The sequence below is a fragment of the Amphiura filiformis genome, chromosome 1 (assembly GCF_039555335.1).
Source record: "Amphiura filiformis chromosome 1, Afil_fr2py, whole genome shotgun sequence".
NCBI classification, from domain to species: Eukaryota; Metazoa; Echinodermata; class Ophiuroidea; order Amphilepidida; family Amphiuridae; genus Amphiura; species Amphiura filiformis.
In genome coordinates, this window is record NC_092628.1 from 75,245,958 (window position 1) to 75,266,990 (window position 21,033).

A 21,033-nucleotide genomic window follows, 5' to 3' on the forward strand; every position below is an offset into this window, starting at 1 on the left:
GGGGCAGAGACTGACATAATCATTAACCAATCCTAGTGGTCACTGACAACTACAAATCAACTATAGACTTCACATTTTAGTTTTAGTTTCATTATCTATTATACTATTGACCAAAACAAAAGTCATGCTCTTTGTTTTATTTATCTGTAACTCATTTTGTTAATTATTTTGGGCTCAGCATGAGAGTGTTGTGACAGGAGTACTTTAACCACAAATTTTATTTGTTTGTTATGAATAAAGGCCATTGTTTTATTTTTTAGCTATTTATTTGTTTTGAATATAGCTAATAGCCCTGTATTTTATTGTCATGAACATAGGCGTACATTTTGTTTGGGATCATTGAATATGTAGGACTGTAACATTGATTTAGTTTGGGGTTGAGTGTATGTAGGACCATAGCATTTTTGTTGTTGAAGTGATGGCTCAGATATTTACAATGCAAGCAGACTAGCGCTGTATAGCTTGCAAGGTGGGAAATTTCCCTATCATCATTGCCATCCCCCCACCCCCCCATTCAGAAACAATATTGCCGCAAGTCAAAGTAATTTGAATAGGGAACATCACTATGAATTTATAGCCTAGGTTGGCTGAAAAGCCAGGCTTCACTTTTGCACAAACATTTATAATTTAGACATTCAAGATACATGTACATCGAGGCTGAAAAGCCACAGATGCAAGTATCTCATGCCGTTAGGCTGAAAATCCGTAGGCATAAAGCTCCCTAAAATTGCATAAATTTATATTAGAAAAACCAAGGCTGAAAAGCCATGCAAAAATTTCATACCAAAGAAATTTGATTTCGCTGAAAAGCCAGGCAACATGTTTCTGAATTTTAAAAATGGCTCAGAGTTACTCGGTGACCATATCTGGGTTTGGCATCGATCATAGACATTGGCCAAACCACTCTGTCATTCCGGTATATCTCATCCTTGCCATTTTTTTGATGATGCAAAGAAATGCTTGTTCAGCTCAAAAGCTGGAAAATATAATCTAAAAATAAAACAGAATAGGCTGAAAAGCAACCACCCCATACTTCCATGGCCTAAAAATTAAGAATCGGCTGTGTAAAACCTACAAGCTATTTCTTTTGCAATATTTTTACATATAAAATATTTTAATTTTTCACATATCCCCCTAAAATTTATAAAATATTTCATCTTTTCACATATCCCCCTAATTAGAAAAAAAAAAAAAAATTGTGGCTCAGACCAGTCAGTCATCGCCATTGCCAAAATTGGTCCAGTTATCAATTGGGTCTGGCATCGATCGTAACATGGGCCAAGACCCATCAAACTGGTGGGGTGGTGGTTTTAAAGTAACGGGCCCGTGGAAGTAGGCGGGCCGGTTGAAGATCCATCTGAAGCAGGTCCATCTGGGTGGGTGCACGGATCTAGTTGGCAGCATTAGGACGTCTCGCACCGTGGTAGCTGGCAAAGCATTCCGGATTCTTGCTCAGATGACAGAAATGGGCCCCGCACGCTCGGCATCCCCACTTGGTGACTATTGGTTTGCCACGACGTCCAGCGCAGACCCTTCCTGCCGCCTTGCAAGCGACGCAAGAAATGCCCCATTCCTTCTTGCCCTTCAGCAACTCCAGGCGGTGGATTGGTCCGTTGTCGCAGAGCACTGGTCTCGCCCTCATATTTTGCTGGCTGCTGTAGTGCCTTCTGGTATGGTCTTGACCGTAGGCGTAGCCGTCTATGAGACCTTCAACGACATCGTGGATGAAGTCTTGCTGCCGCATAGCTTTCCTCCGTCCATACGAGTGACAGATGTAGAATTCACTCTGCAGATGTCGAGCAGGAAATAGACGAGTTGCTTCCACCAGATGTTGGACTTCCGGCTGCATGTATGATACGCACGGAGCTGGTCATTGTGGTCGACTCCACCCATGTTGGCAATGTAATCTAGCACCTGCTTCGGAGCGGCAACCTGGTGCTTCTCCTTTGGAAGGATGCCATCCAAGGAGAAGGTCCTCAGGACGAAGTCCTCTTGACGGTTTCGCCATGCTTGGTGACCAGTCGATAAGACGTGCATTGGACGGCTATCGTTCCACATGGTGTAGGACAGGTGGTGTTGTTTCCTGAAATAAATTGTGCCACGACGCGTCTTTTTGAAATTCCGCATGTGCACCGCTCTGCGTCTAGATCCGTTCTTCTTGTCGCCGATGTTAAACTGCGTCGGAAGTCCTTTTCTGGTCTTCATAATAGCGCCCGTCATATAGGTCCGTCTCTGCAGCAACTTCTTCGCCAGATCAACACCTGTGTAATACGAGTCCATAAAAACATGGTGACATTTGTTATACACTGGACGTATCAGGTCTTTACTGATTTTATAGACCGTGGTGGTATATCTTGGATGAACGTTGAAGTTTGCCATGTAATGTGTGGCAGAGTCGCAGAGAGCGTACACCTTGAAACCCGCACGGATTGGTTTACTCGGCATAAAGAACTTTTTGACGAATGCTTTGAAACCCTTGTAGCGAATCATAGCTTCATCAATGGCGATGTTTCTACCAAGGTTGAAATTGTCCCCACAACGTTTCAAAACCTCTTCCCAGAGGGGCAGCACTTTGTAAAGAGGGTGTCGCTTGGTGTGGTGGTAGTAATGTTGCTTGTCTTCGGGAGTGACCATCGCCCAATTGTCAGCATCTTCGTCTGGATTCCTACATCTGAGAAATTTGGAGAGGCGAAGGTAGCGCTTCCTGGTCATCACTATAGAGATCAGTTCATTTCTGAGACCCCGTCGTGTCGACCAGTAGTCATAAATGCTCTTGAGTGGTACGAGCCCCATCATTAGTGTAATTCCAAAGAAAGCTCTAATCTCTGCCAACGTCGTCCTTGGTTCATTGGCACTTCTGAGGGCCTGGTTTGTCCAATTGACTATTGACTGCATTATGGCCAATGGAAAAAATTTCAAAAAATGATCCATTGGGCTCATGCCTGTTGCGTTGTAGGTGGGCCCATTCCCAGCTCCCTCAAATGGGCGAACCCGGTGCGGCTTGCCACGCTTCTTCCATCCATGCCGGTCTGGCACCTCGTCATGGTCGGAGTCCGAGTACGATGAGGGGTCGTCTTCTAGCGGCCATGAGTCCAAATGCCGGATAGGTCTTTGTCGCCGGCGTTGAGGTGGCAACACCATCTCTTCATCAGAGCTGTCTGAACTCTCCCTCTCTTCATCTTCAAATTCAGACCCCATGTCATCTTCACCGTCGCCTTCGCCTTCACTGCCATCTGATGGGTTGGTACTACCGTCTCCAGACCCACATCCCTCATCACTACTACTACCTGTGTTTGATACAAAACAATAAATTTGGGAACATTCAGTCACATATTGAAGCTACTTCAAATTTCTATGTTTTCATTCTGAATAAGTCAAACATTTTTGCTTGACAAATCCATCGAAAAAGTACTCGCTACTTTAGCTTTCGCTATCTGGGCTGACGGCTTGAATACAAGTAACAAGTGAAATGCATCTATTTACTGTTTTCATTCTGAAGCTTAGAAGTTTTCCCCTCAAAAATGATATTTGTAAACAATTGGTTGACTTGACTGACCATCTAATTTGTTTAAAACAGTTTTTAAAAAGACTTTGACTTTGACTTCAGGAGAAGGTTAAAATGTGCCAACAAATATAAAGTTTTGAGTACGGTAGTATATATATATAGGCCTCTGGGAAATCTCATTTTTTGTCTAAGATATAAACGCTGAACCCACCATCATCACTTCAATACATTTAATTTATGGGTAAAAATGGCATTTTGGGGGGATTTTGTTCAGTTTTGACCAAAAGAACAAATTTTTATATGGGAATTTTTTTGAAAATTGACATATACATAATGCAAAGTGTATCAGTTTACTAAGATGGATGTTTGGATAAAAAACGTCAATCATAACATTTTTCTGCGACCTATGGTTTTTGACCTATGACCCCTTGGAATTCATAAGTAGGCCTAAAACGGGTGTTTTTAGTGATTTTGGAGTGGGGGTACAAAATATTTTGGTGTATACAAAAAAAGGGATCCAAAAATTTTGAATCTATAAAAAAAGTGGTTCTAAAAGTTTAACATATGTAGGGGGGTCAAAAAAGTTTTGACATACCGAAATCAACATTTTCCAGCCCCCAAGTATTTATGAACATTCCCTTGGCTCTTTAAGTACTGTATCTCTACCAAATATGGCAAAATAGGCCTATAAACATTTAGATTTTGCAGTGTTCCTCTTTTGGACCTCGCCTCATACAAACAGACGGCTGCCAAAAATAGAAAAACCATGAAAGCAGTGCACTTTTTAAAATTTTGTCTTGTCTTGTCTTTAGTTGTTTGTAACTTTGAAATAAAACAAAGACCTGGAAAGTATTACTATCAACGGAGCGGAGACCCGTTGCCTCAGCTCCGTCCCTGAATGACGTGGTTAAAAGTGATGAATCCCATGCCCCTCGGTTATAACGAAGGGACCATGTTTTTTTTAAAGATTTGATATTAAAATAGTTTAAATCAAAACCCTGAATTCAAATAGTAATCACAGGCCCTTTCATGCCTTCGGGATTAGAGAAATATACTGTGATTTTTTTCGTTCCTTTTTTTTCACATGCATTTGAAATATCAACACATTCAACAGTAGGCCTACTTGCGAGTTGTATCGCCTTTTATTTTATTTTACTCACTCTGTTATTTCCAGTTAGGTGTTAAAGGCTTAATGTACGATTTCTTCAAATTTTAAATTTGTCATTATATATTCAAAATGCTGAAATAATACCAGTAATAGGCCCTAATTATCGGGAATGGCTTCTGTCCATTTTGAACTGAAATAATGAGGTAAACACTACTTGTTATTTTGGCCGTTTAACACACAGTTCTATAGGAGGACATAAAGTCAAAATTCTTGAATTATGACTTTATGTCGAACTTTGCTCTGTTTACCTACAAACACAACAAATTTGGCTGATTCCATTTAGATGCAAGTTGTGACATGTGTATACATTACAAATATGCCATAAAATCAGGTTGAAAAAATTAACCAAATTCATATTATAAGATCGTACATTATGACTTTAATAAATCAAAGTTCAGTTCCAAATAAACAGTGTGTAGAATTGACGTTCTTTTAGCTTTTTTAATGGTATCACGGTTAGGCCTATCGACATATGTGACAATATTAAATAAAAAAAGAAAACAAACCTAGAATCATACAAATGACTTTTTGTTAACGCGGCTGTGTACTCTAGACATTGTTTCTTTCGCGAAATTGAGTTTTTTTGATATGTTTGTACTTTGTTATGTTTTTTAAAAATACAAGGAATGAAAATCCAGATTTGTAAACTCCAACTGCAATATTTTAAGGATTTTATTTCACTATTCCACTCGTGTTTGAAATTGAAAAGGAAAGAAAATCTTTGTTGTACCAGCAGGATACACGCAGCAGCATAATAACGCATCGCATTGCGTATCGCGCGCAATTTGTTAACGCGCAAATACGCTACGCATACGCGACGCTTATCTGCATGCGCGGCGCATCTTATGGAAAAGCACTGATTTCACAAAAACCTAGTGGTCAAATGGGTCCGTTTAGCTGATAAAATGTGGGTTTTTTCAAGTTCTTTCCCCGATTTAAATATCAAGTTATGAATGGATTTCGCTCAAACTTCTCAAGGGCCGTGGATTTACCCGATGTTCATGTAATGTAAGGTAGAAAAACGAAAACTGCCGCATTCTCCTGTGAGATTCAATGAAAGTGCAAAATGTGACCACTTTAAACTTCAACAGCCATTATTTCAATGTTCATTTTCTCGGTAAAATGACGAGTTAGGTACACGATAACTCAATAAATACAGCATCTATAGGTAAGCAAATATGATCATCGTAAAAAGCATGATCGACTCAAGAAACGGTTTTCTCATTTTTTTATATTTTGGTCTATTTCCGATTTTGGGCATCATTTTGTGCAAATAGGCGTTTGTGAATTTTAAAAGTTCATTTTGATGCCTTATATGGTCAATAACTCAAAAATAAGGCAAATATCAAAAAACTAAAAAAAACGTTTTTGGAATGGAGCCTCAAGATTGAGATAAAAACAAAATGAAATATTTTGGAAAGAGTGTTTTTTTGTTATGATGTACCAAACAAATATTGCCAAAAACTCACTTTTTTGTGATTTTCTTCATAACTGTTGTTTTTACACCAAATCTATATTTATATTAAGATTCATTGATGTCTTGCCTTTATAAAAATTATACTTTTATATGTCTTGCGCGAATAATTACAAAGTTATTGCACTTTTACTACATGCATGTCTGAGAGTACACAGCTGCCTTAACACTGATTAGGCCTACATTATCTCTGCACTGATATAGCAACAAAAAAACTTTCATTTAATTCATACCAGCCCGATTTACACTGGTCATGGAAATAGTAGATACCTACTATTTCCATGCACTGGTGAGCGACCTCAAAAATTTGTATTGCTTTGATTGCATTATCAAAATCAATCGATTGGGATACCAAGTACTTGAGATGACTTGAGAGTCCCAGTTATGTAATGGATGCGGTTGAATGATGGCCCGAATGATGGGCGGGGCTATTTTCCATATTTGGATTCATGACGTAACTTGTTAGAATGAATATTTTAAACAGTTCTCTCAACAAAATAGTGACTTACTTTTAATATTTCATCACCACATCCGTGGGACTTCATCAGAATTGTGACAGGAGCGGTAAAGCTAATCACGTGACTCACGGAAAACCGAGTCACGTGACTTGATGACCGGTTTGTAGGCGGGGGCAGGTAGTGGCGTCCCTTGTCTTGGTTGAGGTCTGGATCCATAGATGCAATGTAGTACGACTCCTTGATACCCCTTTGTAGCCATCTGGAATCGGTGTCCAAGATTTTTACATTGGACTCATCAAACTTGTGTCCTTCAGACTTAAGGTGAGTTCCAACTGGAGAGGGCTCCCTCTTGTGCTCAGCGAGCCGTTTGCGTAAAGGCGTTCCGTTTCCCCAATGTAATGGGACGAACAATTGTTGCACTTAATCCCGTAAACCACACAGGAGCGATCACATTTTTTAGGTTTGTCCTTAGGTGAAACAAGCATGCTCCTGATGGTATTGGTGGGTTTAACGTGAACCAAAACTCCCGCTTTGCGAATCTTGCGGCTAAGTCCTTCAGTAACTCCCTGGATGTATGGAAGAGTGATACTGCCCGCTGGGGGAGAAGAGTTCTGCGTTTTAGGTTTGGGAGTGATTTTGTTGCTACGGAGCTGTCCCAAGCCCATTTGGTGTAACCGCAGACCGACAGGGCACGCTGAATATGATCAAGTTCTTGGTTGAGAGAACCGTTGGTGGAGGAGATGAATGCGTGCACGGTGTTTCAATGTTAAGTATGACACCCAACTTGTGTTCCAAAGGTTGATGACTGTCGAAGTGCAAATATTGGTCAGTGTGGGTGCTTTTTGGTACACACTGAATGCTAAGCTGCCGTCAGCATTTCTGCTGATGAGGGTATCTAACATGGCAATCTTATTAGCCTGCTCAAATTCGACGGTGAACTTAATAGCCGGGTGAACCGAGTTGAGGTGGCTGGTGAAGTCCTCAACCACTGAGCGTTTTAGGATCACCATAGTATCGTCCACATAACGGCCATAAAAGGTAGGTGGAGAATGAAAAGATGACAAGGCCAATGTTTCCAAGTGTTCCATGAACAGGTTAGCGATGATAGGACTAACCGGGGAGCCCATTGCAGCGCCCTCACATTGTGAATAAAACTGACCATCGTGCACAAAATATGTGGTTTTCAAACACACCGTAAGCAAATCCGTGATCTGTTGTGGGGTTAACTTGGTGCGAGCAGACAGAGTGGTATCACTGGTTAATAAGTCATGAATTATGTTGACACTTTCGTCGACAGGTACACTGGTGAAGAGCGCCGTAACATCGTAAGATACAAGGCATTCATCCTCACCAACAAAAACACCGGACAATTTGTCCACTAAGTCCGCACTGTTCTTTAAATGTCTATCCGATTTCCCAACCAATGGTGCAAGGAGATCAGCCACAAATTTAGCCGAGTTGTAAGTTAGTGAGCCACAACTGGAAACTATGGGCGGAGGGGACAAAGCGGCCTTATGGATTTTGGGTAATCCATAAAACTTGGGGACATCCGGTGACGTGGGATAAAGCCGGCGATAGGTGGGAACGTCGATGGCACCACTGTCCCTTAAAGATTGTAAAACTTGCACAAGTTGATTGCGATACGTGGGCGTGGGGTCGCGTTTAAGAGTCTTATATGTGTTGGAATCACTAAGAAGTTCAGAAGCTTTCTCCACATAGGTTTCCTTATTAAGCACTACAGTTGCTCTGCCTTTGTCGGCAGGAAGAACAAGTATGGAAGGATCTGCCTTGAGATCACGAAGGGCAGTCTTCTCACCTTTACTGATGTTACTTTTTGGGAGCTTACAGTCTTTCAAGATGCGTACACAGTCCGATCTGAGTTGGGTAGAGGTATCAGAATTGGAACCTAGTGCGTAACACGCAGTTTCAATGCCGGTGACGAATTCGGCAGTCGGGACAGAATCGGGTACAACGCTAAAGTTCAAGCCCTTTTTTAGCACACTAAGTTCATTATCACTCAAATCGCGGTCAGATTTGTTAACGACCCACCTTTCCTTAGCTCGTTCAGTGTCCGAAGCGTTAACATCCGACACAGGAGAGGCAGATTTCAAGGGTTTAGAACGTTCCAACAGTACAGCGAACTTTTTTCGCTGGCGAGTCTCACAAGTTTTCCACGTAGACTCTCGCGCATGCTTGCACCAAGTTTTCACTTCCGTGTAAACATCCACAGGTAATTCTGTAAATAAACGCTCATCGACATCTGAAATCATACGTTTCGTGTTGATAATAGTGGCATTGATTTGACTAATTCTCTCATTCATAAGCATCGATTGAGTATTGCGAATGATTCTAACAGCGTTAGGGCCTCTGACCGATGTTTTGATCTTTAAACTCGGCGGGGTGACTCCATGATGTTTACAATGCATAGTGTAGTGTAAATGGTTCCTGAATCTCGCTAACTTTCGCTCCAATTTTTCCAAAGATCTTGCATGGTTTAGGGCCATCCGGCCAAAATCGCGATCGAGACGTTTGTGTAGGTTAAACTGTTGAGGTTGATCCATGTTAGAATGAATATTTTTAACAGTTCTCTCAACAAAATAGTGACTTACTTTTAATATTTCATCACCACATCCGTGGGACTTCATCAGAATTGTGACAGGAGCGGTAAGTAACTGACGTAACTTATCGACTGGTTTGGTTTTGGTCACTGTTTATTATAATAAGGGTGCACTGCTGGGGGTAGCGAACGGATGTGTAAGGACCAACGCCTGACGGCGTTGATTATGGTGCTAAATATTGCGTTGGTCCTGTATGGACTATTCTCAACTGGTGGCACGCATTCCACTTGTGGCGCTTGGAGCCAGTCGAAGTGGCGCACAGTAATTTTAATAATTTTTCACATAAATCTTGAACAAAAAAGGGGTGAAAAATACCCAATCTGTACCTTTAAAAAAACTTAAAATCCATGAGCTTAAGGGGGCGCTGCCCCTGGACCCCCGATAAAGCACCACTGCAACCACATGTTGGCACTTTAGGATCACTAAAATTTTCCAGTTAGCACTTTAAATAAACTAGTTAAGAGGGCCTGTTCTAGAACATGCCGATGTACGTACATGTGGGGCCTACCGTAAAATTTTCACATCTAAACTTTGATGTTAAAATACTATGTTCTTCAAATATTCTAACTGTCAAAAGTACTATAAGCAACCTGTGTTTACAGTACACACTGCGTTGGCAAGTCAAGTATTACTTCACAGCATCGCGTGCTTTCAAGTCTTGTGAGGAAAGAATTTCATCCGCACAACATGAGAATCTCTGAACCCATTTCCTGATGTATTTGTCACAAAATACATGCCATGTTTGGTGCGGTTTGTCCAATACATGCCAGCATATAGTTTGGTACGGTTTGTCCAGAATTCCCATGCATATTCCACATTTGAAGTTTGCATGCAATGGCATGGCCTGGCAGAGACCAGTGCTATACAGGCTGGCAATGTTACAGTCATAAACTTCTGCATGTAGTTTTAAGAGGACTTGTCCAGGAAATTAGACTTTTGGGTGGCAACGGCCAAAAATAGATTTTCCTTATAAGTTGAGTGGTAAGAGGCCTTTGTCTCATATAAACACTGGTGGTTTTATTTTGACAATTTATATCTTGTTGCCATAAGTAACGGACATTTTTTCCATTATTAGCCAATTTAACCAATTGTCACACTTTCGAGCAGTAAAATACCCTTTTATTAGAGTAACTGTACCTCACACATAAAATTTCTCAATATTTTCTTATAATTTTTCCGATATAGATGGAAGGCTTAGTAGCAAATACATTACATAACAAATTAGAATGGGCTCAGAATTGGGCTATACCATTTATTTTAAATAGGGGTGTTTTTGATAATTTTGAATATTCTCATTTAGGCCTAACTTCTGGGCTTCATAACCCGTATGGTAACGCTTCATTTGATTTGTCATTTTAGGGTTGACTTGATGGAACATTGTTACATTGAAAATGGAACAAATTAGTTTGGGGAAAATCATGTGGTAAAAGAGGTGTTGCCAGAAAATGTTGCATACTTTCAATTTTGTAAATGGATTTAGGTGCATAATAAAGCTGGTTCTCGCATAGAATACTTGTATAAAATTGTACTATTATCGTGTACAATAGGTTAGTGTAGTTTGTATAATGTATTAATATAAAAAATAGCAGAGTTGCCATTCCGCATGTAAGTGTTGCCATTATTTGGCAAAAATGTACTACATCTGTAAAAGTTAAACGCATGCTTGCAACACTGATGGTGTGTATGATGAACTAATAATAAACCGTACTTTGATATTGACTTGTCATGAATAGCTGCATACAACTAAAATTGACTTTATTACAATAATATTTGGATTGTATTTACAATATCTACAGTTGAAAGTTCTATATTCAGTTTATCATAGGTCTTCTTTGATCGTTTTGAGGCCTTTTGGGCACCTTTTGAGATATTTTATGACAACCAGTCGATTGCAAATCGATGAAAGTTTAACATAATGTTTCAATGTATGGGTAGCCTGAAGTTCCACCTCGTTTTCCAGGTACGAGGCACTAAACAGCGCCCTCACTGTTTTTGATATGCTCTCAAGACTACAAACCTGTTTCTGCCTACTTTTTATTTCGCGGTCCTATTTTCTCGTTAATTATAAAAATGCGACTTTTTTGGCGACTCAAATTCATGCATAGGCTTTACACTTTATTTGAGATATAATTCGCTACTCTCTCTGATTATTAGTCTAAAGGGCAGCCCAAATACCTCAAAAAGTTTTTGTATTTTACGGAACTCATTAGGGTTACACAAATGGCGCATTGATTTAGTGGTGTGCTCCTTCAAGGATAGGCTACCGAATGTTCATAAAATCAAATTTTGTTATAATTTTCCTGAAATATAAAATGTTTTGAGTAAACACTCAAGGTTTGAGTGCTCTGTGACATTTACATCAAGGGTAATGCCCTATATTAAATTTAAATGGTGAATTCTGAAAATGTGCACATTTTCAACATTTTGACCATTTATTTAGATTTGCATTAAATACCAATTCTCTACCTTTAGTTTTTGACCGTTTATCTACTAAAAACCGCTTTAACCCTAGAACTACGAAAAACAACCTCTCTCCTAACATTTTTATCCGTCATAAAAACGCATGCGTGCCTCGTTAAGCGACCTAAGTTAGTCGTAGATCCATCCTTTGCGTTCATTTTAGTGATAAAATTTTACCCCAACATCTTACCCGGGTAGAACCGACCGTCAAAGATGACTACAGAGGGGGGTTGGTGAGGCACCCATTGGTTTGTACAGTAAAATTATTCCAAGAGCTACTGACTTTTTACTTGTTAGTTATAGGTTAAAATAGTGTGTCCTTTCCTTTTATATTGAGGAGAAAATTCACTGAAAATTGCATTTTTGTAGAATTTTTAGCCCAAAATCAAAATCAATTTTGCCTATACTTTTGTACATGGACAAAATTCACATTATGATATCATAGCAAACATTGTGTGGGGAATATTTGTACTTATTTTGGTATTACTGGGTAGAGGAGACTCATAGCTATACATTGGTACCAAATATAATGGTATCGAAAATTAGGGGCCCCTCGTAGTCTGTGTTACAAAATATGTCTCAGTAGTTCTTGGGTTAAAAATGAAAAGAAATTACCTTTCATAATTGCAAGGGTCTGATATTAATGATTTTGAAACAATCAGCCCCCCAATGAAAATTAAGATTTGGGAGGTTTGAGAACTCGTGCCGATTTATCACCTTCAGACCATATTGCTTCAAGTTGTATTTTTCCCACAATTTTTGACAATTTCTTTTCTGCGGGAATAAACTTAGCAAAACTTGCATCTAAAACGCATTTAATACATTCATTTAGTTATCTATTTAAATCAAAATATAGGTGCAATTTAATCAAAAGCCGACTTCAATGTTGGCTGAATCTCTCATGAGCACGATTTCGCCTAGGCCCTTGAAGTGAGCACACTACTAAATAGGCCTATCGCTTATGTCAGCGGATGGCAGAAGAAAAGCTAGGCCCTCAGTTATAACCTCATGCTCCTTCTGAAGGTTTGTTTCTTCTACAGCAGTAACTGCAATATCACTTTTGCCTTTAGACCTTTTTGAAACCACTGATTTGCGCATCACTCATGTATTCTTCTGCACAGAAAGGTCTTTATCCATACTCATATATGTCCTTGCATACATCCGTTGGATCACCGCTTTTCCCCTATTTCAAATTTTGTTTTGAGAAAATTTACTTGCAGCTTGCTTGCTTGTGTACTTTCCATTTTTGCATTCTTCAACGCCCAACCCATATCTCCATATTTCTGTTGGGGTAACTCCGTTTTAAATGAGCTTCCACACGTTTTAATGCGCGCATACATTTTCACATAATTTGCTTCAGGACAGGATAATAATAATAATAATAATAATAATCACAACAACAACAACAACAACAACAACAACAACAATTATAATAATAATAATAATAATAATAATAATAATAATAATAATAATATAAAACACTTAAAACGCAATTTTCCAATTTTAAAATAGAAACACTGCTTTTTTGGAGATATTTTTGTTCATTAATATTTTATAAATTGTTAAATGCTACCAAAATACTTTGTTATGCAAAATTGCTCTCTACTAGTAAGATTATCCCTGAACTAATTTTTCTTGAACTAAAAATGAATGATTAAAACCAAAATACTATAGAAACACTGTATTTTCAGCATTTTGATATTTCTGTAATCTCATATTTATATTTGCAATACATTAGGCTTACGATCTCCAATAATTTTAATTTTCCCAATGCTAATATTACCAATATAGGCGAAATAGACAAATGAGAGATGGTAAAAATAGGGAAATTTCTAGAAACACTGTGAGCATACAGATGGTTTCCCCAAACCATTTTTTCTATAAATTCTTAAAGCATACTTTAATCTTCCAGGAAACAAAAGTTTGTTGAATTGGAAGCGTTGGCATGATACTTACAACCGTTTCAACCATACAGGTTTTATGTACTTTTCAAAATAATAAAAACACCCCTCTTAGAAAAAGTGGTATCTCCCAAATCAAAAGGCCCTCAGTTCCCATTTTGGTCCTGAAACACAGATAAGACCTTGACCTAAATTCTACCCTCACCAACTTTAATGAACCTGCTCTAATTTTCTTCCAGAATGATATCGAATTGACAGAAAATTTTACACATAATTTTGCCAAAATCACTCAATTTAAGGGGAAAACAACAATTAGCCGTTTCCATGGCAACAAGAAGCTGGTGTCACTATAAATGTTATTTTTGATACATCACCCTAAAGTATCATTGATTGACACAATATGAAGAAAATTGGTGATTTTGCGTTTTGCCACAAATTTGAAAAATAAGTCTATTTTCCTGGACAAGGCCTCTTAAGCTTCTTATTTGGTTGTTGTAGGCTTACTTCGTTATCTTCTCTCTTCCTCTGATCTTTCTTACTAAGGCAAACATTGAAGCAGCTTATTGTGGACACTTGCTTTAAAATGTGTGTTGCTTTTCTTGGATGGAAATTTGGCATTTTAAAAGATACAAACTTCTGTTGTATTTCTTCATCAGTTGGCTCAGAGAGGATATCCCATGTTTTGCAAGATGGTGATTGATGGACTTGGAAAACATTGAAAGTTATTGTGTGGTTTCTCTTTTCAAACCCCTGTGGATAGGCCAGTCAAAGTATCTGAACTCATCCACCACTAAGTGCAACAGAATCAGCATTCAACTTTAGATGTGTTATTAAATATGCTTTCTGAAAAGAATGGCTTGAATGAATGAGTGCATGGGTTCTGTTGCAATTAGTGGTGAGTTAACCGCCTGTTTTTGGCTCTTAGCGGAGCTAGTGAGCCTTAGTCATTGTAGTCAGTGAGGACTGTATTTTTGCTACAAATTTTGGCCACTTGCGTTCTTGCTTTTTATGCTAAGGTTTCTTTTGTTAATGATATTTGGCTTTGAAATTACATTCCAAGGTTTGCTTAGTTATTTAGCAATCGATTGCACTCCTTTAGAAGTGAATTTGGGGTGGGGAAAGTACTTATTTTGAAGTGAGAAAAGTCAAAAGTCGTCATGAGAAACAAGTCATTTCTATCGTTTTGCTTGGTTCCCTGTATGCGCTAGAGATTATTTTGGTCTGAGTAATTTAAGTTGTGAGATCATGGCGGGAATTGACGGATTGCACTATTTTTCTTTGGGAAAGTGACCTTTTATCATGAATTTTTTTTTTTTTTTCACATGGATAGAAACGTGATTGGATGATTCCTTTGTCCAGATTGTTTATTGAGTTCTCGGGAGTTTTGTTACCATGGGACAACACTTCAAAATATTTAGAGACCAGCGGCGTAGTAATTTAATTAAATGAGCGCTAAATAACCAGGGTTGCCAAAAAATTCAGCCCGAATCGCAGGTCAAATAATCGAAAAGTCGCCCAATTTTTTCTTTACCCTTTGTATTCTATGGGGCAGGAAATTGTCCCGGGAAAATCTTCAAAAGTCGCCTAATTGGGTTACCAAATCGCGGGTTTGACAACCCTGAAAACAACGTCTCGACAGCGAAGGTCACATCTGGCTATTCATTATCATTGTTTGTCTGGCACGCTTTCTACAGCGTGGGTTGGGAATTCTGAAAATCTGTAAAAATTACAATTTTGCGGAATATAGGGTGGGTTTCTAAAAAGCGTGTGAGCAATATATAATTATAAAGCGTAGGGGTAACGCTAAAAATTGAAAAAAAAATATAATAAAGTAATTTGATGATCTGTTGAAAAACATTCATATTTTCTTCATAAATCTGGAAAGAAAATGTCAAAATTAATTTGCTGATGTTTTCAATTCATACGACGTCACCTGTAGTAGAATCGACGCGCCGTGAGTTTTATGAATGAATATAATTTTCAGTCTCTACATCAGCCGCTTTGGCCCGCTCGCTCACACTAGAAGTGGAGCGATCCGAACCACATGCCGTGTAGAGAGTATAGACTGACGTATTCATGTATTCAGGATCTCACAGGTATCTCAGCCTTTTGCCCATTTGCCCATGTGTTACTTTATGATAAACAATCTAAAGTCGTATCTTTTCGATGCAGTTGCAGTGATGCAGTTTTGCCAACATTTAATATGTCGCAAATGTTTCAGATGAATAAGAAAATCATGAGTGTTTGATAGATGAGGATAAATTCTGCATCAATTCGGATTCTGAAATGGATTGATGGCGCAGATAATGATAAAATGGACCCGGAAGTGACTGTATGAAGCGCCCGATGTTCAGTCTTCGAATTTGATAAAGTAATGCTGTAAACAATCTAAAGTCGTATCTTTTCGAAAGATGATTGCAGTTTTGCCAATATTATGTCGCAAATGTTTCAGATGAATAAGAAAATCATGAGTGTTTGATAGATGAGGATAAATTCTGCATCAATTTGGATTCTGAAATGGATTGATGGCGCAGATAGTGATAAAATGGACCCGAAGTGACTGTATAAAAGCGGCGATAGCGCCCGATGTTCAGTCTTCGAATTTGATAAAGTAATGCTGTAAGCTTTGGTCACAAACACTGCATAAGGGTGGGGGTTCAATTTTTGATAAAAAGGGTGTCTGTCTAAAAAGTGTGGGGAAATATAAATGGAGGGGTTTGACCCCTGACAAGCGTTCGAAATTTGTAGCTGCTACAACTGATCATCACTATTTAATTCACTAGAATCTGTTTGTTTGTCTGTGTCTGCCTCTTCTCTCAGAGACTAGTGTAGTAGTAGCTCGTTCACGTAGTGATTCCGTTGTCCCACTGGCCTACAAAACTTAGATTGCATGGCGATCGGAGTGTTATCGTCAGAGCACTAGCATAGTAGGGGAAGCATGTTCCTCAAACTTGGTGGGTGGATGCATCTTTAGTACAACAAGTCACACATACAATATTTTCTCAATTCAATTTTATCCTTTCTGGGTATGACTGATTTTGTTACCGTAAAATTTGTGTCAATTCCCGATATCACATAATAGTACCGTACACTATAAATGCACCACATTTTGTAGAGGCTCCAATTGCTGATTACATAAATGAGAACAACTGGTAACCAGCGGCACTGTGCAGTACCGGTCTGTTATTCAATTGCGTTGTGTGTGGGTTATGTGTATTTTATGTGTAAAATGCCTATCTTGTGTGGTGATCCACCCAAAAACAAAATCATCGTATAGATCCCTGGTACTAGGTGCATCTTGACCCCAGCATAAGTTTGTATTGGTTAGTGGGTCAAGGTCACCTGAGGTCATCCAGGGGTCATCTGAGGTCAAATTTGCAAAAACTGTTGTAGGGGCATGAAACCGTGGGTACAGTCAACATTTGGAGTCAAATTTAGGGAAGGTCATCCGGGGTCACCCAGGGGTCATCTGAGGTCAAATTACTAAAAACTTCGTATGGGCATGAAACTTGGTGGGTACGGTCAACATTTAAAGTCAAATTTTGGGAAGATACTAAAATTGTCGTATGGGCATGAAACTAGGTGGGTACAGTCAACATTTGGAGTCAAATTTTGGGAAGGTCATTTTGAGGTCATCCGGGGTCACCTGAGGTCAAATTACTAAAACTGTCTTATGGACATGAAACTTGGTGGGTACAGTCAACATTTGGAATCAACATTTTGGGAAGGTCATTTTGGGGTCACCCAGGGGTCATCTGAGGTCATATTACTAAACAACTGTTGTATGAACATGAAACTGGATACAGTCAACATTTGGAGCCAAATTTTGTGGGGTCGCATGTTCCTCGAACTTGGTGGGTGCATCTTGACCCCAGGCAGAACAAGTTTGTATTGGTTAGTGGGTCAAGGTCACCTGAGGTCATCCAGGGTCATCTGAGGTCAAATTAGCAAAAACTGTCATATGGGCATGAAACTTGGTGGGTACAGTCAACATTTGGAGTCAAATTTTGGAAGGTCATTTCAGGGTCAACCGGTGTCACCCAGGGGTCATCTGAGGTAAAATTGCTAAAAATGTTGTATGGGCATTGGTGGGCACGGCCAACATTTGGAGCCTAATTTTGTAGGGTCGCACAGAACAAGTTTGTATTGGATAGTGGGTCACGGTCACCAGAGGTCATCCAGGGGTCATCTGAAGTCAAATTAGCAAAAACTGTCGTATGGGCATGAAACTTGGTGGGTACAGTCAACATTTAGAACCAAATTTTTGGAAGCTCATTCCGGAGTCAGCCAGGGGTCACCTGAGGTCAAATTACTAAAACTGTCGTATGGGCATGAAACTTGGTGGGTACAGTCAACATTTGAAGTCAAATTTTTAGAAGGTCATTTCGGAGTGATCTGAGGTCACCATTTAGAGCAAAATTTTTGGTAGGTCATTTCGGGGTCGTCTGAGTTCAATTAAGATGAATTCTAATAGTTGCCAAGGCTTTCTATAGTTGTTGAAAGCTTAAAAAAATAAAAAAAGGGGATTTTAAAATTTTGCAGAACAAATTATTCTTGCTGGTTCAGTAGTAATTTGCACAATAATGAATTATTTTCAGATTTTGCAACTAATAGTAATGCGGCAAAAAATAATAATGCGGAGGAGGAAGATTGACCACCGCATCGAGTTTCAAGGACCGTATTGAATATTTGTGGGATTTTTTCAAACTGAAGGTTTAAAAAAATTGACCGACCTACCAACCTGTTGCGCATTCGACTCCAAGAACAATTGCTTTCCCACAAAAAAAGCGTAGAGCCACAGCGCCATTGGTGCTCTTGTTCTTAATTTGACAAGCCTAGAACTGAACATTTCAATACTGCCATGACATAGCAGAAGTTCAAAAATATGGTCAACTAGATGGTGCATGTATGAAGTAACATGTTGCGAGGTATGCAGCAACGTACATGTCTAACCAGTGTTTAATAAGTTTGTGAAACTGTTCTTCACTATATCGGCATTTCCAGGCCATTGCCATACCTTTGTCTGCAGCTGTTACATATGCAGTCAGTGTCTTTGATATCAGTTCTTTTGGTTCTTATTTTGTCTGCAGCTGCTTCCACTTCAATGTTAGTCCAACGATCACCACTACGATCACATATAACACATGGCCTGCATTTACTTTTTCCATGTGGCTTGATTGTTGTGGACGCCTTATCCAGTTTTACTGTAAGATGTGGCTGGCAACTCCATCTGCTGGTAAGTGGAGTTCTGCTTCATTTTGTTCAGTGTCCTTTATTGTACCCGGGGGAGGGGGCACATCATCAATATTTGGTGGGCTTCATCAGGGCCTTCATCATTGTCACAATTGTCTATGGTTACCTTTTCTTCATGTAGCTTGTACACAACCTGGAAATTGACTCTTGAGATTTTAAAGGCAGTGTTGACAAGAATCTCTTCATATTTTTAAAATCACGCTCCCTGATGCTGAACATCCGACTTTGCTTCATCTGCCAACTGCTGCAGGTTACCAATTGGTTGTTTAATGTGGTCAAATGGTGGCTTCATCCATGTGGCAGAATTCCTCCTTCTTGTGCCAATCTAACACCTAGTGCCCTTCCTTCGTTCCATGCATCTCTACTTTCTACCTGAGTTGGATAATCAGCAAGATTAGCTGGCTGCCAGTCATTTGTGTACTATTTTGCCCAGATGAGCTATACTTTTGGGATGTGGTTTGCGGAAATATGGAGCTTCTGTATGCACTCTTGATTTCTTCCAGTCTTACCATATGGCTGAGATTACGTTCAAGTCTGCCATACATATACCAAAATTCTCATGAGTCTCATCATCCAGTTCTGTGCCTTCTTCAGTATGGCTGGGCTCAACCACTCAGTGATCCACTTCAGCATCCGTCAGCTCGCCTTATGATCTATACACACAAAATGAAAATATGTGCACACAAAAATATCAAGGTCATTATTCCTCAATGCATTTACTGGAAATTTATGTCTCTCCGCAAAAGTAGCAAGCAATTTCAGTTAATGATGCACATGATATCCTGTTGTATATTGGTCTGATATACATTCTCTTCGTTGAAAGTAACTTCAAAGTATCCAAAGAACATGGGCAGTGAACTTACCGCAACTTCATTCGGTTTGCCTGCGCATGCTCTGTGAATTGTTATGAGTTGTAATTTTCAACTTCCAAATTATGTTCCTCAGTGTTTCGATGGCTTTAATTACCAAATTTCATAAAATAAAAAATAGATATTTTTTGCCTGTGTGACAAGGGGATTATAGGATGGCCTCCTTGTTAAACACTCACGGGATAGGTCTTGACAACCCATACTTTCTTATTTTGTGGATGTCACTGATGCCTGGCATGAAATGATACAGTTGAATTTATTTCAGCTAGAGGAATAGGAGCACTAAGTCGACCAGTGGAACCCATATCTCCTGGTGTAACCAACAGTGTTGGCTAAACATATATCATTAGCAAAATAATGAGTGACAAATCTGAAGTTTAAAACCTACTCTTGGCATTGCTTGAAACAAGGATCTGTTAAATACCTTTTGTTACAATTTGGCTCTATATTACCTCTCCACACTCTAACTTAACCTCTAGACCAATTTTTGCTGTTGAAGCGGGCCTGGGCTGGTCTAGACTGGCTTTATAGCGCCACCATGGGTAAGGTGAGGGGACGGAACCCTCGGACTTATCCTTGACACACAAAGAAGATTTGTTTGACATAATTTCAATTAGTTATCACTTCTTTCTCTTTCATGTTTATTTTGACATACAACTCACCAACTGCTCAATGATAATAATTCAAGAAAATATATCCAAGCAAATCCGCATAAAATTTTGCAAAAATTTTGTTAGAAAATAGGGCACACCTTAACCCCTCGAATGATGTGCAGTAATTCGAGTACTGTGATGCTGTGTCAGTTCTTTGCAGGTGGCTTCCAAAAATCACAAACATATGCTCTATTTTGTCTCAAACTGTGCAATACACTCATTCCATGGAATGTAGTACTGCATGGATATACTTTCTAGTTCATGCATGCTCTGAGAGAAGTCCAATTGTCTTCCACTTCATTGCTATCTTAGGCCTCGTATCCATAGGCTGTTCCCTTGTGGCGTGTGCCCTTGTTCCGTGTTTACTTTTTCCCATGTGACCTGCCACACAGACAACGAACCTTTGTTTTGCAGGTCACATGGGAAAAAGTAAGCACGGAACAAGGGCACACGCCACAAGGGAACAGCCTATGGATACGAGGCCTTAGGGACATGACAGTATGAGCATGTGTAATTAGAGTTAACACACAATCCTGTAACTTCTACATCAGTAAGGAAGTCTGTCTTGAACAATTTTTTTTTTTAATTGAAAGCGTCCAAAGCCCTGAAAATTATTCTTCATTTTCTCATCAGGAAGATCTTGCAGAAGATCCTCTGTGTTATAAATTCACAAT

The 21,033-nt window shown here is 39.3% G+C and overlaps 1 protein-coding gene across 1 annotated transcript; it reads right to left on the bottom strand.

The window, feature by feature from the left end:
- Window positions 1-7,309: 7,309 nt before the first annotated feature.
- On the bottom strand, window positions 7,310-9,031 carry LOC140163027 (uncharacterized). Its single transcript, XM_072186369.1, has one exon. The coding sequence runs from the start codon at window positions 9,029-9,031 to the stop codon at window positions 7,310-7,312; it is 1,722 nt and encodes a 573-aa protein (XP_072042470.1).
- Window positions 9,032-21,033: the final 12,002 nt, after the last annotated feature.